The 13,546-nt window shown below is 45.0% G+C and overlaps 1 protein-coding gene and 1 non-coding gene across 4 annotated transcripts in view; both read right to left on the reverse strand.

The window, feature by feature from the left end:
* The window catches only part of gucy1a2 (guanylate cyclase 1, soluble, alpha 2), a 54,974-nt gene that overhangs the window by 17,519 nt on the left and 23,909 nt on the right, over positions 1 to 13,546 (reverse strand). For all 3 annotated transcript variants that reach the window (XM_086261387.1, XM_086261386.1, XM_086261388.1), the window contains 2 exons: positions 5,686 to 5,898; positions 4,416 to 4,688 (listed from right to left, as the gene is read on the reverse strand). In XM_086261387.1, the coding sequence (XP_086117513.1) occupies positions 4,416 to 4,688; positions 5,686 to 5,898 (486 nt within the window). The remainder of the gene's footprint in view (positions 1 to 4,415; positions 4,689 to 5,685; positions 5,899 to 13,546) is intronic.
* trnap-cgg (transfer RNA proline (anticodon CGG)) lies at positions 8,588 to 8,659 on the reverse strand. Its single transcript has one exon. It is a non-coding gene; the product is annotated as a tRNA-Pro (tRNA).

A 13,546-nucleotide genomic window follows, 5' to 3' on the forward strand; every position in this document is an offset into this window, starting at 1 on the left:
GTCCTCCCTGAACTGGAGGAGGAGACTGAGAGGGTGCTCCTGGTGAACTGGAAACTTCCGGAGACCCTGAACTTTGGAGTGATTTGGTTACCCCTTCTAACACCTTCCTTCTCTTTGGGGAAGAAAAGAGGGGTGACACAGAATGCGTGTGCTAGGCTGACCGCTTCTTTTTCCCCTCTCCGGGGTGTGACGGCTTGTTCTTTGCAGCAACTGCTGCAAAGGAATGCTTGCCCCAAGGTCTTCGGTTCTCTACCTTGGCCTGGTGGGCACCCTGCTGGCCTCCTGCTCCTCTTTGCATTCTGACCCCACTCTGTCTCCCTCTCGCAGCTGCTGCTGTTGCTGCAAAGCCAGCTCTTGGCACCTGCTGGGGCTGAGAGTTAGGTTTTCTGGGTAAGCAGAGATTGAATGCTTCACCCTCCTGCTTTCTGCGGGTGCTTGTTTGTGCTCATTCTCTCCAGGGCTGGGCCAAAGAGACCCTTGGTTGGGTCATAAGCTGCATCCATGACCTCAGCCTTCTGAGCATCACCCAGGCCTGACAGGTTTAGCCACAAGGCTCTCTCACCCGAGACTGCAAGGCCCATAACGCGACCACACCCTTGGACTGCTCCCCTGGAGGAGCGAAGAATGAGATCATTAACCACGCAGATTTCATCCCAGAGGGCTGGGTTCGGGGAACCCGAGTCAAGCTGACGGCCCATGTCTTCCAGAATTTCTGCCTGATATGCTGATAGCAGTGTGACTGCATTAAGCGAGCACACTGACTGTGCAGCATATTTGTATGTCCTTTGATAAATAGATGCCGTGAGGCGATCTATCTTGTTGGGCAAAGAAATGCTAGAAGAAGCTGAGATTGCCCTGCGGTTAGGGTGAAGGTGATACGCCACTGAAGGCTCCACTGCTGGGGGTTCAGTCAGCCCCAGTTCACCCATCCCCTGGATCTCAAGCTTAGAGCAGCCCTTGGTCGGAAGCTTGCTTTTAAAAGGGCTTGACCAATAGCGACTCATTTCTTTCATGCAGGCTGGGACTGCTGGCAGAAGCTGCTTTGATGGCGGCAAGGCTGGTGGGAGCCTCTTGCCGTCGTACAAGTCGCGTTCTGCCCCTTCGGCATCCTGGGCGGCTGGCCATGGGATGCCTAGCTTGGCAGCAGCCCGTTACAGACCTCGTACAAATTGCTGTCCACCAGGGGTGCAACTTCAGCCCCACTCGGTGGCCTGGACTGCTGGGGAGGAAAGGTAGAGTCATCCTCCTGTTCCTCATCCATGTCCTCCAGGTCGAGGAGGTCGGAGTCGGCATCGCCCTCCGCGTCCTCGCCACCCGGCTCGCCCACGTTTTGATTGAGGAGGTCCTCGAACGATGGGGGCATGAGCGGGGACTCTTCTTCCATCATGTCCGCCGAGCTTGTGGAGGCTTGCGGATGACGGATATCGCTCGTAGCAGTAGCAGCCGACAGGCAGGGGTCCTGACTGTTCGTTACTGCTACTCTCAGCCTCCTTTCCAGGACTTTCTCTGGCATCAAAGCACAGTGTGGGCATCCCTGAGGGTCCGCCAGTGAAGCCTGAGCATGCTTGGCACCCATACAGACGATGCACATTGGATGAGGGTCCCTGCCCGAGATGGTGGCACCGCATGATGCGGGGCACGGGCGGGATGCAGCCTCTTTAGCCTTCGGCTCCGACCTTTTGGCGGGCGTAGGAGCCGTAGACATGGTTAGCGGAAAGGGGTGAGACTAGGCTACACCAGGCTCGTCTCGACACGTTAGCCCGTAAGTAGCTAGGACTAGCAGCGGGTGTTAAATCCGATCTAGTCGCGGCGGGAGTCAGCTCGTCGTGACACGTTAGCTGCACTCCGCTAGCCAATATCGTTAGCAACTTAATGCTAACCGAACCCTACGTCGACCAACAAGCTAATGCTAGTGAGACGCTAATGTGGTTCGTGGCCTGCTAACAAGTTAACGAACAGCTCGCCGTAACGCGTTAGCCCGAGTCACACAACGTCGGCTACCTTGCTAACTAAAACCAGGAACCGCTGGGACAGCTCGCCTGACGCGGTTGCTGTTCCACAGTGCAACTCTAAGTACACTTCTTTCGAAGGACTTACTCAGCACGATCCAAACTGGAACCGGAAAAACTGCGTTCGGCGACGTACTCCTACACGGGACGCCTGAGAACTGTTAAGCAGCTAATCAAGTTAGCCTGGATGCGCTGAGGGAGCTCAAAGTAGTTTCTCACGGGAAGAAAGCGAGAATGAGTTAGGAGGAGCTGGTCGGCCGTGTTAGTACGAGGGGGCGGAGCCCTGAGCACGGCTCGACAGGTCTGTCATAGACAGACGTGGTGTCATTGGAGCTTCCGTAGTTGGTCACGCCGAGGCGATTCCCATAGTGAAACACCGAGCGAAGTTAGAAAAAGAACTGACGCTACAGTTCAATTGGGCTCACTCACTGAAAATTGGACAGTAGAAGATTGGAAAAAGTTGCCTGGTCTGATGAGTCTCCATTTCTGCTGCAACATTTGGATAACAGGGTCATCATGAAAGCATGGACCCATCCTGCCTTCTCTCAACAGTTCGGGATGCCAGTGGTGGTGCAATAGTGCCTCTGAGTACCAACTGAGTACCGTTTCACTAGCTGGGCCCACGTCCTTATTTTAGGTTTGGCAGCATTTTTTAGTAGATAAAGATGAATGGCTTAATCTAGAATTGAGCTGCAGTTTGGGGAAGGCCTAGATGGGCCTGGCAGATCCCCATGTACTAATGAGAAATGAAGAAGTGAAAGAGTTGAAAAAGGGGAGGGAGGTTGGGACACGAAGAACTGGGGGGGTCATATATAGATAAGACCCAGAAAGGGCGTGTTTGGAGGTGTGGTCCTGCTCCTGAAATTCAGATCATTTATCTCCAATTAACCAACACAGTTTGCTCACCGTGTCTATCCCTTTATGACCGCAGTGTACCCCATCTTCACATTATCATACTGGTGCCATGTCACAAAGCTCAAATCATTTTAAACCAGTTTCTTGAGCAGAACAATGAATTCACTGTATTCAAATGGCCTCCATCAGACCTCAATCGGTTGTTTCTGTGATGTGGTGGAACAGGAGATTCACATCAGGGTGTAGCTAACAAATCGGCAGAAACTGTGTGATGTGTACGAATACCAAACACGTCACATTTTCTGTGCTCATCATTAGTTTTTCCAATCCCCATTGATTAATGAGGATTTTACACTTAAGGGAGGTTTCACCTCTTCTCAAGTATACTGATTCTGTGTAATATCCAAACTATGACAACTGCTGCATAAACAGAAGAAGATTTAAGCCATAAAGCCAAGTATTTCCTAGTCTGCAGTAGCAGCAAGTGTAAACAGTTTAAGAACGCACGTGTCAATAAAGCAAACAAAGTGTCACTTTCATGGATGTCTCCACATGACAACACAAACTAGGTGTCATGGACACAGACTTTTAAAAAATGGCACAGAAGTGTGTGTTTGTGTGTGTGTGGTGGTGGTTGGGGAAGGGGAGTAGAGAGGCTTGGAGACAAACTGCTCTCATTAAGGCCTGCCACCGGCTAAATCATTTCGACAGTAACCATGACAATGGCGACATATGGGTGATTCAGTCTCCTCACCATGTCCTCCTGTTTCTGCTTTCTCTTTGACACACACAAGCTGACACCCTAACTCTTCCCCTGCTATACACATATACCTCGTTACATACAGTCAACTTCCCTGCCTTCACCCTCTGCATCTCACTTCGCCGTGTATCTGATATGTGTGTGACACTTCTGAGAGAGAACACAGTAACAGCGCATTTTTATGGGAAATTGTATGCTGCCGTCACGCTCACTGAGGTACTAAGGTAGAGATGAAAGATGACTGACGATGGCGATGATGGAGAGGAGCGAAGGTGGAAAAATTGAAAACAGGTAAAAAGATTGGAAAAAAAGAGGACGTGGTAACAGAAAGTAAAGATGAAAAAAGAGGAAAAGACAGCAGACTACAGTGATACAGTAACTAGGCATAAAGCCACACTGTCAGATGGACAATATTGACACATCTTTGTTAAGCTCTCACAGACTGGCCATTAATCAGTTACTTTTTCCACAACACAAGTGCACCCACACATGAGGGCACGTACACACACAGTGCACGCACACGCACTTGCACAAACACAGTGACACACCCTGAAAAGGCTGGCTCGTGTGGTAACACTCCAAAGATTCCAAGAAATGAGGGCTCTAACTTTCTGGGAAGGTTTAAATTTGGGAAAACAATCTTAATGAACTCATTTTACACAAGTATACTCATTAACCGGTAAAGATATTACATTTGCAACCAAATCAAACTGCTCCTCCCTAAATAATATTTCACAGTTCTATTATTACTACATCCTATGAAGGAGGCGGATATCTTTCGGTCTACTGACCTTATAAACATCCAGAATGCCACACTGGTAGTCGAAGCGTGTGTAAAGTTCATTCAGCATGGAGATGACCTGCATAGGCGTACACTGAGCGCACACGGCAGTAAACCCCACAATGTCTGAGAAGAGCATCGTGACGTCATCAAACTTGCGAGCGGGCACCGGCTGACCCTGCCACAGCTTCTGCGCCACATCGCCCGGAAATATGGAATAAAGCAGGTCCACGGTTCTCCTCTTTTCCTCTTCCAGTGCCTGATGAGTCCGCTCTAATGTGGCCTGGAAGAGAAGAGCGAGAGGTTGTGCGCTTTGCTTTGAAGAGGGCACTGATGACAGAGATGCTGAGATGTGGGAGTACTGCATCAAATTTTTTAAAAATGCTGGTGGATGCAAATGTATTTATGTGTGATTGTTTTTTCTGGATTGTGTGTGTCTGTATATGTTTATTTGCATCTCTGGGTAAGCTTCTTAGTGCTATACCATTGTTCAAGCAGGCAAGTTGACTCAGACATAGCTATTTATAACACTAGCCTGGGGGTGTAGTTGCAGTGAGAGTGATGCAATGAACAGACGCACAGGATTGGGTCAAGACTCAGTGACTTGCTCAAGGGTACTTTGAAAGCAAATTATGAGAGGAAGTCCCAGGAGCCACATTTTTTCCAGGCAGTATGCATTAATACAGTCAATATGGAGCTTTAAGTAGCCGGTACAGCTGAGGCACTGGATTTAATTTGTTCACTTCAGTTGTTCGCATTGTGGAAAAGCTCAAATAAACATACTGAATATTTTTGTGTAGTTTCACCAGTTTAGGCGCCATGACTTGGTCTCTGACAAACTGAACAGCAGCAAAGAACAAGGTGAGCCTCACATGAAGTGAGGCAGTCAGTAGGTAGTAGAGGAAAAAGAGAGAAGAGTAGCTTGCTGTAGACACTCACTGTGTTAAGACTTCAACAAGCAGTGAGCCGTAACTCTCAACATTGAGTTCATACTTAGCATCACAAGAAAAGATTGCAACGTAACAAACACATGAGTGAAATGACTATAGCTTAAGACCATACACTTTCTTATTCTTGATATATGTTGCTAGCTAGTGCTAACCCCCCCCCCCCCCCAAAGCCCAAACAGCTGGTCTGTCCTTAATCTGACCTATAAATGTGCTTCTGGATGAAGCACAAAAACACAAAACTTCACTCGTAAACCTTTGTGGAAAGCCTTCCCATTAGTTAAATGGGTAAATTAGTTACTTTGCCAGAGCCTACACTGTCAACCGATTTACCTTGAGTTTATCCATTCTCTTCTTCAGGCCATCCTGAGCCTTGGCCTGCTCCCCAACCAGGATAACATCCCGTGTGGCATCATGGATGGGGATATCTGACAGGTGGAGACCTCTGCCCATCAGCTCCTCCAACTTATCCACACGGGGAGAGCCCAGAAACATCACGGAGCACGACTCGGGCACATGGATCATCTGACCCTTCAACTCCATCACCTGGCAGGGAGAAGAGTTAAAGAGGCAAACGTCTATTTACTTTTTCTTTACTTAAAGAAAGCAGGCAGACTGTGGTTTTGACATCAGCTTTGTAGCTTTAAAACGACAGATTCTTGTTATCATAACCATGTTCAATTAATACTAGTAGCAGACAAATAATGATCTACAGTACTTGTACTAATGAAACAAAAGTGACACGTTTGGATTATGACTGATAAAAGACCTACTGATGTTTTTAATATCCAGCTATTATCCAATATCAAGCCCCATTATAGTCGTCTAGATATAGCTCAAGGTCAACAGCTGTTTATTCGGTGGCTGTTTGTTGGATGTGCTCAATATTAGTTTTCAATAAAAAAATTATATGCAATCATACAAATAATAACATAATGAGTCAAAAAATTGCAGTCTGCATCCAAATGTACATATACATAATGCTGTAACTACAACACAGATTAGAATTACAGCAACAGCAGATTACAATGATTTAGCTAACGTTTTGAATAAGATTTTGAAAGGCAAGATCAAATGTTTTATAATGTATAAATGCACGCAGACTTCTTGGGAAAGGGTCTGTAAGAACTGGATAAAGTTTATTAGCATTAGCAACAGTTACAATGTTAGTAGATCCATGGACAACAAAAACTTCAGCCAAAGAAGGCTAATACTGGTTTGGCGAAAGGTCAAAAGATGTGGTCAAGTTGGGTAAACTGTAACAAAAAAAAAAAGCGACCCAATCCATAACCGGCAGCTCTACTGCCAACAATATCTTCACAGTATCAGAGAGATTTCAGTGAGGTTTTAATAGCTTCTGACATTTTGCTCACAAGCACTTACACCCAATGACAAATGTGTGCAGGACCTGCTACATGTCCTTACCACAGGTGTGAGGAACATAAACAAAACAAGCCACCTTTTGCTCTTTGCAGACATAATGTAGAAGGGAGAGACTGAGGCGAGCATGGATGGCAGATTTACAAGGAGATAGTGAAGAAAGGCATTACCGCCCTTTTGAACATGACTCTGAGTTGTGTCATGATGCTAACTAAGTGCTAGAGGCCCTGTGGATTAGCCCCTTTTAATTTTTCTCTCTCCTGCTCAGTCCTTAACCCTGCTCCTTCCTTTTTCTTCAGTTCCTCTTCTTCATTCTCTCTTCACTCGTCTTTCGTTCCTCTCTCTCTGAACTCGTCTCTGTCTGCTCCATTCCTTCTCACTCTCCCTCTTTCTCCATAGTGTCAGATAGATTATTCCGCCAGTGAGCACACTGCAGCCCTGTTTTATTTATAGCACAAGGCTCTCCTAGGTCTGCATAATACATACAGTCTACATCTACACACAAACACGGCATTTCCCCACACATACATCGAAGAGGGACACACTCACGCGGCCTGTGACTGTCTGTTTCTCAGAAATGCCGACAGTCATACATACAAAAATGCATGCAAACATATTTGCACATATGCAGGCTGCAACTCATAGGATCTGAATCTTGTTGTGATTCAGTTCAGATGAAAACTACTGGTTGACAGAGTTCATCGCACTGGAAAAACAGTCATGTGAGCATAACTGCTCGTACACGCCGATGCACGCGCTCAAATGCACGCAGAGAAAAAACATATGCCAACCTGAACAAATGTCTTTGTGAGCTGCTGTTTCCTGAGGTTGAGCCTGGCCAAGTGGGAGGGCCTACACGTCTGACATACTAACAAGTATCTCCATGGAGACTGTGACATCAGTACAAATATACTACTCTCCGTCTTGTCGGTCTCTACGCAGCCTTTAAATGCTTTTTTTCTGACTCTTTCACATGATCAAAAAGTAACACTGATATTTTTTTCTCTTTGAAATCTGATTTGCATGAAAACACAAATTATAAATTGATCTTACAACTTATTTTAGTTCAGCTAACTGCTGATATTGGAAGCAAGGCAACATTGTTTCAATAATGACATACGGGTCCTAAGTTTGCCTGCTTTTAAGCACTTTGAAGGCTCCTAGTTGTTATTAATAAAAGTTACACAGAAAACACTGATTGTAACTCAGTTATCACGATGTCATCACGATGTCCCTCAGTGTTTCTATTTAGTGTGTACATCTTATCAGACCACTACTGTAACACGATATGTACTATTAATTAGATAAGTATGATATATTGGTGCCCAGTATATTACAGGCCGATAAGATTGAAAATTAAATTACTGTTATTGTTCCAATAAAGGCCGATTATTGCATCTGATAACGCGGAGCACAGCTGTCGACCAGAGACATCCCTCGAAACCCTGCTGTGAGTGGAGATTTTGACCTCCTTGTTTTTCTCTCATCTCCTGTGCTCTCCATAGAGGAGGTAGGGCTGAACTCCTCACACTTACACAAAGGGGACCATGTGTGACTTGTCACTTTATTTAAAGATGACAATACAGATTGAAAGCGATCGTTAAACAACGTTTTGGAGTAAATATACAAAACAACTTGTAGCCATGTATTGACAGTATGTCAGTCAGGAGATCAAGTTTATATTCAACTGTTTTTTGAAATACGTTAGTGTGTTTCTAAATGTATGGATAGGTCCTGTTTTTATTGGGAAAATATGTATAAACATTAACATGCAATAGTTTTGAGCTACCACTCATTTCTTTATATTTTTTGGGGGGCAAACATAGAAAACATGAAATATTTTTTAAACCATTCAGGGCTCGTCCGGGATTTGAACCCGGGACCTCTCACACCCGAAGCGAGAATCATACCCCTAGACCAACGAGCCAGCACAAATATAGATTCTGGCCCAGGATTTTTGCACATTACTGTACATCTATATAACAAATACATGTTTTGCTGGTCCCATTTTGGCATTCGTAGGATTCTGTTTCATATAATCCATTATTATGCCAAAACAGGCCACACCAAAACAATGGTTGGTTATCAGTAGAGTAGATGACAGTACATTACAGTACAGTGTACTAGCAGCAAGACCATCATTAAAGATCAAGCACTTCCAAGCTCTCATGAAAAACTAATAGGAGCATGACAGAAGCCTGAATAATGTCTAATAATAAGTCATCATTAAAAAGCCCCCACGTTAACTACATGAAGTCCAGTAATTGACAGATTAATGTGCACTGTAATGTCTGCACCGTGTCACGGCATTGGGATATCAGCCCTACAAACATCCAGCAATAATTTCAAACCATCCTCCAGATCTAACATAATTTTCTGAAAGGACTGTTGTAAACATTCACAACTGTTAGTCTCCTTTTTTGTTGATTTTCAGTTTTTTCGATACTGTTTCACAAAGAAGGTTGAATTTTATTAAATAAAGAGGGTTTTTGTACAGTAGCTATAATTGTACTGCTGCCTCGCCACCTTGCTCTGAATGTCCGTCCCTGTCGCTCCGTCGCTCCCATTTTTTGTGTTAGTCCGCGAGAAAACTCACACACACACACACACACACACACACACACACACCCCTGGAGGCAGTCGTGCTGCCCTAGTTGTGCGCCTCTGTTTAGCTCAGCACTCTCCTCTGCTTCTGCCTGCATCCCTGTCATCATTGCACAGAGAAAGAGGAGGCGAGCGAACTGTACGGAGGTTAGGGAAAAGGAACAGTGGCTGGAAAAGAAGGCGACAGAGATACAGGGGGAAGGTTAGGAGAAATGGGTGAAAGAGAAAGAAGGAAGCGAATGGTGAAAAATAGCAATATTATAGAAATAGCTGGAAGAACAAGTGAGGAGAAAAGGTTGTGAAAAACCAGCAAATACACAATAAAGACAGAAAGAAGACAGACAACAGCAAAAAGCTCTGATCAGATTTTAGTGAGGGAGAAGCTACAGGAGGCACTGAAATGTCCTTTTTAAAATGTTGTTATAAAAGCAGAAAGTAAGGTGAGGTCAGTGTGTTGTAACCCTACTTCAGCATATTGCAGTGATTCTTGTTTGTAGCTGGCAATAAAGTCAATGTGTGTTCACCATAAGGGATCAAAACTTCTTCTGCACCTATGAGATAAGCAGTAATGCACTTTACTACTGCATGCCATGCTACTGCACATATCTTATCTTTTAATTATAGTGTGCCTCACCCGTGCCTCTATCTGGCCACCCGTGCCTCAATTTTATTCCACAACTTAGACATCCACATTACTCACACTCTCATAACACATACATATAGGTGTTGACCGTCCGATTGGGATCTGGGATTTGGGGCCTCCCTGCTGCTGCGGAGCCTGGGGCGGTCTGCTTGCCTCCACCCCGGGGGAAAGGGTAAAATCTCCTGGGTCTAGGTGCCGTTTCCCCCTCCAGGGGCGAGGGTACCTGGACCTGGGGTATAGAGTTTGTTTGGGGAGTGTGATTGTGTGTACAGTGTCCATGTATGTCTATCCCTACGTTGGGTGAGTGTTAAGTATTTGTATATGTGTGCATTAGGGTGGGAATGCATGTTTGTGTCTGTGTGTGCCTGTTTGTCTGTGTTTATATTAGAGATAGCACGATACCACTTTTTTATGTCCGATACCGATATCATAAATTTGGATATCTGCCGATACCAATATGAATCCGATATAGTGTTTTTTAATCAACAAAACTGTTTTTTTAAATATCTTGCTGCATTTTGTATAAGTTCATACTCAAGTTTAAAACAACAACTACACTAAAGCTATTCTGTTATACCTGTATGCAAAAAAAAAAAAATTTCATAGTTCAGCAATACTGATCAATCTAATAAACTTAGACCTACACCATCCTCCCTATTCTGGTATTTTAAAGAGTACTTAGCATAAATATTAAGCAACCTAACTAATAGGGTTCCAACTCCCAGCAACAACAAAAATAAATAAATAAAAAATAGGGAACCACCCCTCACGCTCCACCTCATGATGCTTAATCGACGTAATCAACCTTAATTTGATGCAGTGTGAAAAAAAATGCACAGAAATCAATTATTTTTCAAGAAATATTAAATAGATTCAACATCTTTCTTCAACAGAATTGCAGACTGCACAGATGGTACCTTCCCAAAGGAAAAAGTACTATAGCTTACTAGGGTATATATATTAGACTTAATAGTTACTATATACAGTAATTGACTTCTATTCATTTTACATCAAATTAAAACTTTGGGTGTCAGATAATTATTTATTAAAAGCTAGACATTTTAAATGAGAATAAGAAAGAAAAGTATGTCTTTGTGCCCCCCTATTCCCTGTTAATGCCCTATCGGCCCCCCTGGCTAAACTTTGCTAGATCCGCCCCTGCACAGTTACCAGCGTCAGCTACGTAGAAAAAGATCCTCGAGTAGAAAGTAATAATAAATAAATTCTAACAACAGCTGATCAAGCTTAAACGTGCTGCTGTTGTTCAGCCGCTGGTTTCCTCTTTCTGGTGCAAAGTGGGCCAAAAACAAACAAGAGACACGGACTCGCGACAGAAAAGCCGATCAGCTGATCATTAAGCAGTTTCATGATTGAAGTAGCAGCAAGAAGAGGCAGTCGCTTGTTAAGCTTAACGCAGGAATGCTTTACAAACATTCAGAGATGGACTTACACACTTGCTTTACTTCTCTCGGGGATAACTTTGTCGGAGATGAAATGCCGGGTTGCTAGCGAAGCTCCAAATGCTATCCAGATTCCAGACCACCGACAGGTCCCGCATGCCACAGCCGCTCTATCACGTGATGCATACTGCTCCGACGTGCTAACGTTCTGAGGTGAGTTACGGCGTGTTGCAAGTTTTGTGAGGTGCTTTCGTGATATTTAATGGATCGGATTACATTTTTTATTTTTCTCCGATATCCGATCCAGTAATTTAGGTCAGTATCGGACCGATACCGATACGTAATATCGGATCAGTCCATCTCTAGTTTATATGTCAGGTTGGGTCTTACACTCCACCTCTCTGGGAACTCCCAGGCCCTCCAAGGCCTATCTCCCCTCACCACACTCCCTGCCGGTAAGTGATGCCCTCAGGCATCGGTGCGTGGTGGTTCTTGGTGTCCGGGGCTGGGCACTCAGGTATGTACCAGCTCACTCCCGGTGACTACTTGGCGGGGCCTGGTGCCTGTTGCTTGGTCAGGCCCCTTCCGGGGCAAAGGGGGCCCTCGGGCCTCCGGCCTCTGGGCCTGCGGCTTGGTTCACTCTGGCACAGCTGGCTGCCGGCAGAGCCGGTGGGCACGCCAGTGCAGCCCCCTCTGGCTTCTGCTCTGTGGCTACTGGGTGTCCCCTCATCTGGGGCTCTCCTCAGCTCTTCCCAGGAGGGTGGCACGGATGCCCCTCCATTGGTCCTCCTTGGGCTCTCGCACTCTGGGGCCTCTGGATGTCTGGAGCCTGGATCTCCTCCATGCCTGCTTAATGCCCTGGGGGGGGGGGGGGGGGGGGGCTATGGTTCTCTACATCCTCTAGCAGACCATTACATGGGGAAACCTTTTGAATACAAGCGCACTGGTCCACACAGGTGTGCACACGGGTGTTCACTGTTCATAGACATAAACTACACCTTTATTGGCTGCTATTTCCTAGCACATTGTGCTGTCGGTCCTGCTTGCTACACAATAACATTCAATATTTAGTATTTACTGCTGTTTACACTTAGCTAGATTAACGTGATGGTGTTGTGTTTAGTATGTTGCTCTGTTTTGTTTTGTTTTTGCTTGTTTTCTCTTCTTTTTCTCTCAACAGGTGATCCAGGAGATTTTTTTTTCTCTTCTTTCTCTTTTTAAGTGCCCTTTCTCACTGTCCCTCTTCCCTTCTGTTTTTCTTTTCCTTCATCTTTCTTTCTCCCTTTCCTATCCCTCAGTCATGTCTGTCCCATCTGTAACAACTGAAAATAAAATAAAATAAATAATAACAACAAAGGTTGATCAAATGGACCAATACGGCAAGGCCATGATGATCCATTTGGCAAAGTGTGTAGTTGGTGTGTAGTTACTAGTTATTGAGTGACATCATAATGCTTTTTCTAACTTTAAAAGGTCAGAAAGATGTTTCCTTATTAAATTACACCAAGGCAAATCAAACCTACATATTATTAACAGCTTTATTACATGCTAGCAAGAACTGCCTTTCCCTTCTTCATGCTCCAACTAAAAGCCATAAGTGCATATTTGTTTTCTGGATATGTAATATTTACAATACAAGATCAGCAGCAAACAGTAGTATTCACATTTGACTATTGAAATGCACAGATTTGGGTGTCTGTGGCCATTGGCAGCAAGGGAGAGAGGGCAAAGGATAAAACAGCTCAAAGGTACTGAGAGGTAAACAGAGGCAGAAAGTGAAAGGGGGGGGGAGAGACCAGAGAGAAAGAGACAGGCATGGGGGAAAATTAGACGCACTCGACTTGAAAAATGGAAGAGAGGAAGAGAGAGTGGAAGAAGGATAGCAGGAGGTGGAACAGACAGTTAATGGATTGTCTTTTGTGAGCAGACTCTGGCATGTCAACAGATTCTCATTTGCATGAACAGGCACTGAGCAGCAAAGAGTCAATGAGTCAGCCTCCCTCACCCCCTCTTTCACTCACAAACACACACGGACAAAATGCTACAAAGATCTGGCTATATTGGACAGTTCTCTTATATCACACTCTCACAGTAAGATAAGCGCACACGCGTACACACACACACCCTGAACCCAGGACATCCTTGCTTTGAGATGCCAGCTGAGCTG

This window comes from Aulonocara sp. 'chitande type north' Nkhata Bay, linkage group LG14, assembly GCF_057382095.1.
Source record: "Aulonocara sp. 'chitande type north' Nkhata Bay isolate Kocher_YH1m ecotype deep benthic linkage group LG14, A_spYH_male_GT1.1, whole genome shotgun sequence".
In the NCBI taxonomy this organism is placed as follows: Eukaryota; Metazoa; Chordata; class Actinopteri; order Cichliformes; family Cichlidae; genus Aulonocara; species Aulonocara sp. 'chitande type north' Nkhata Bay.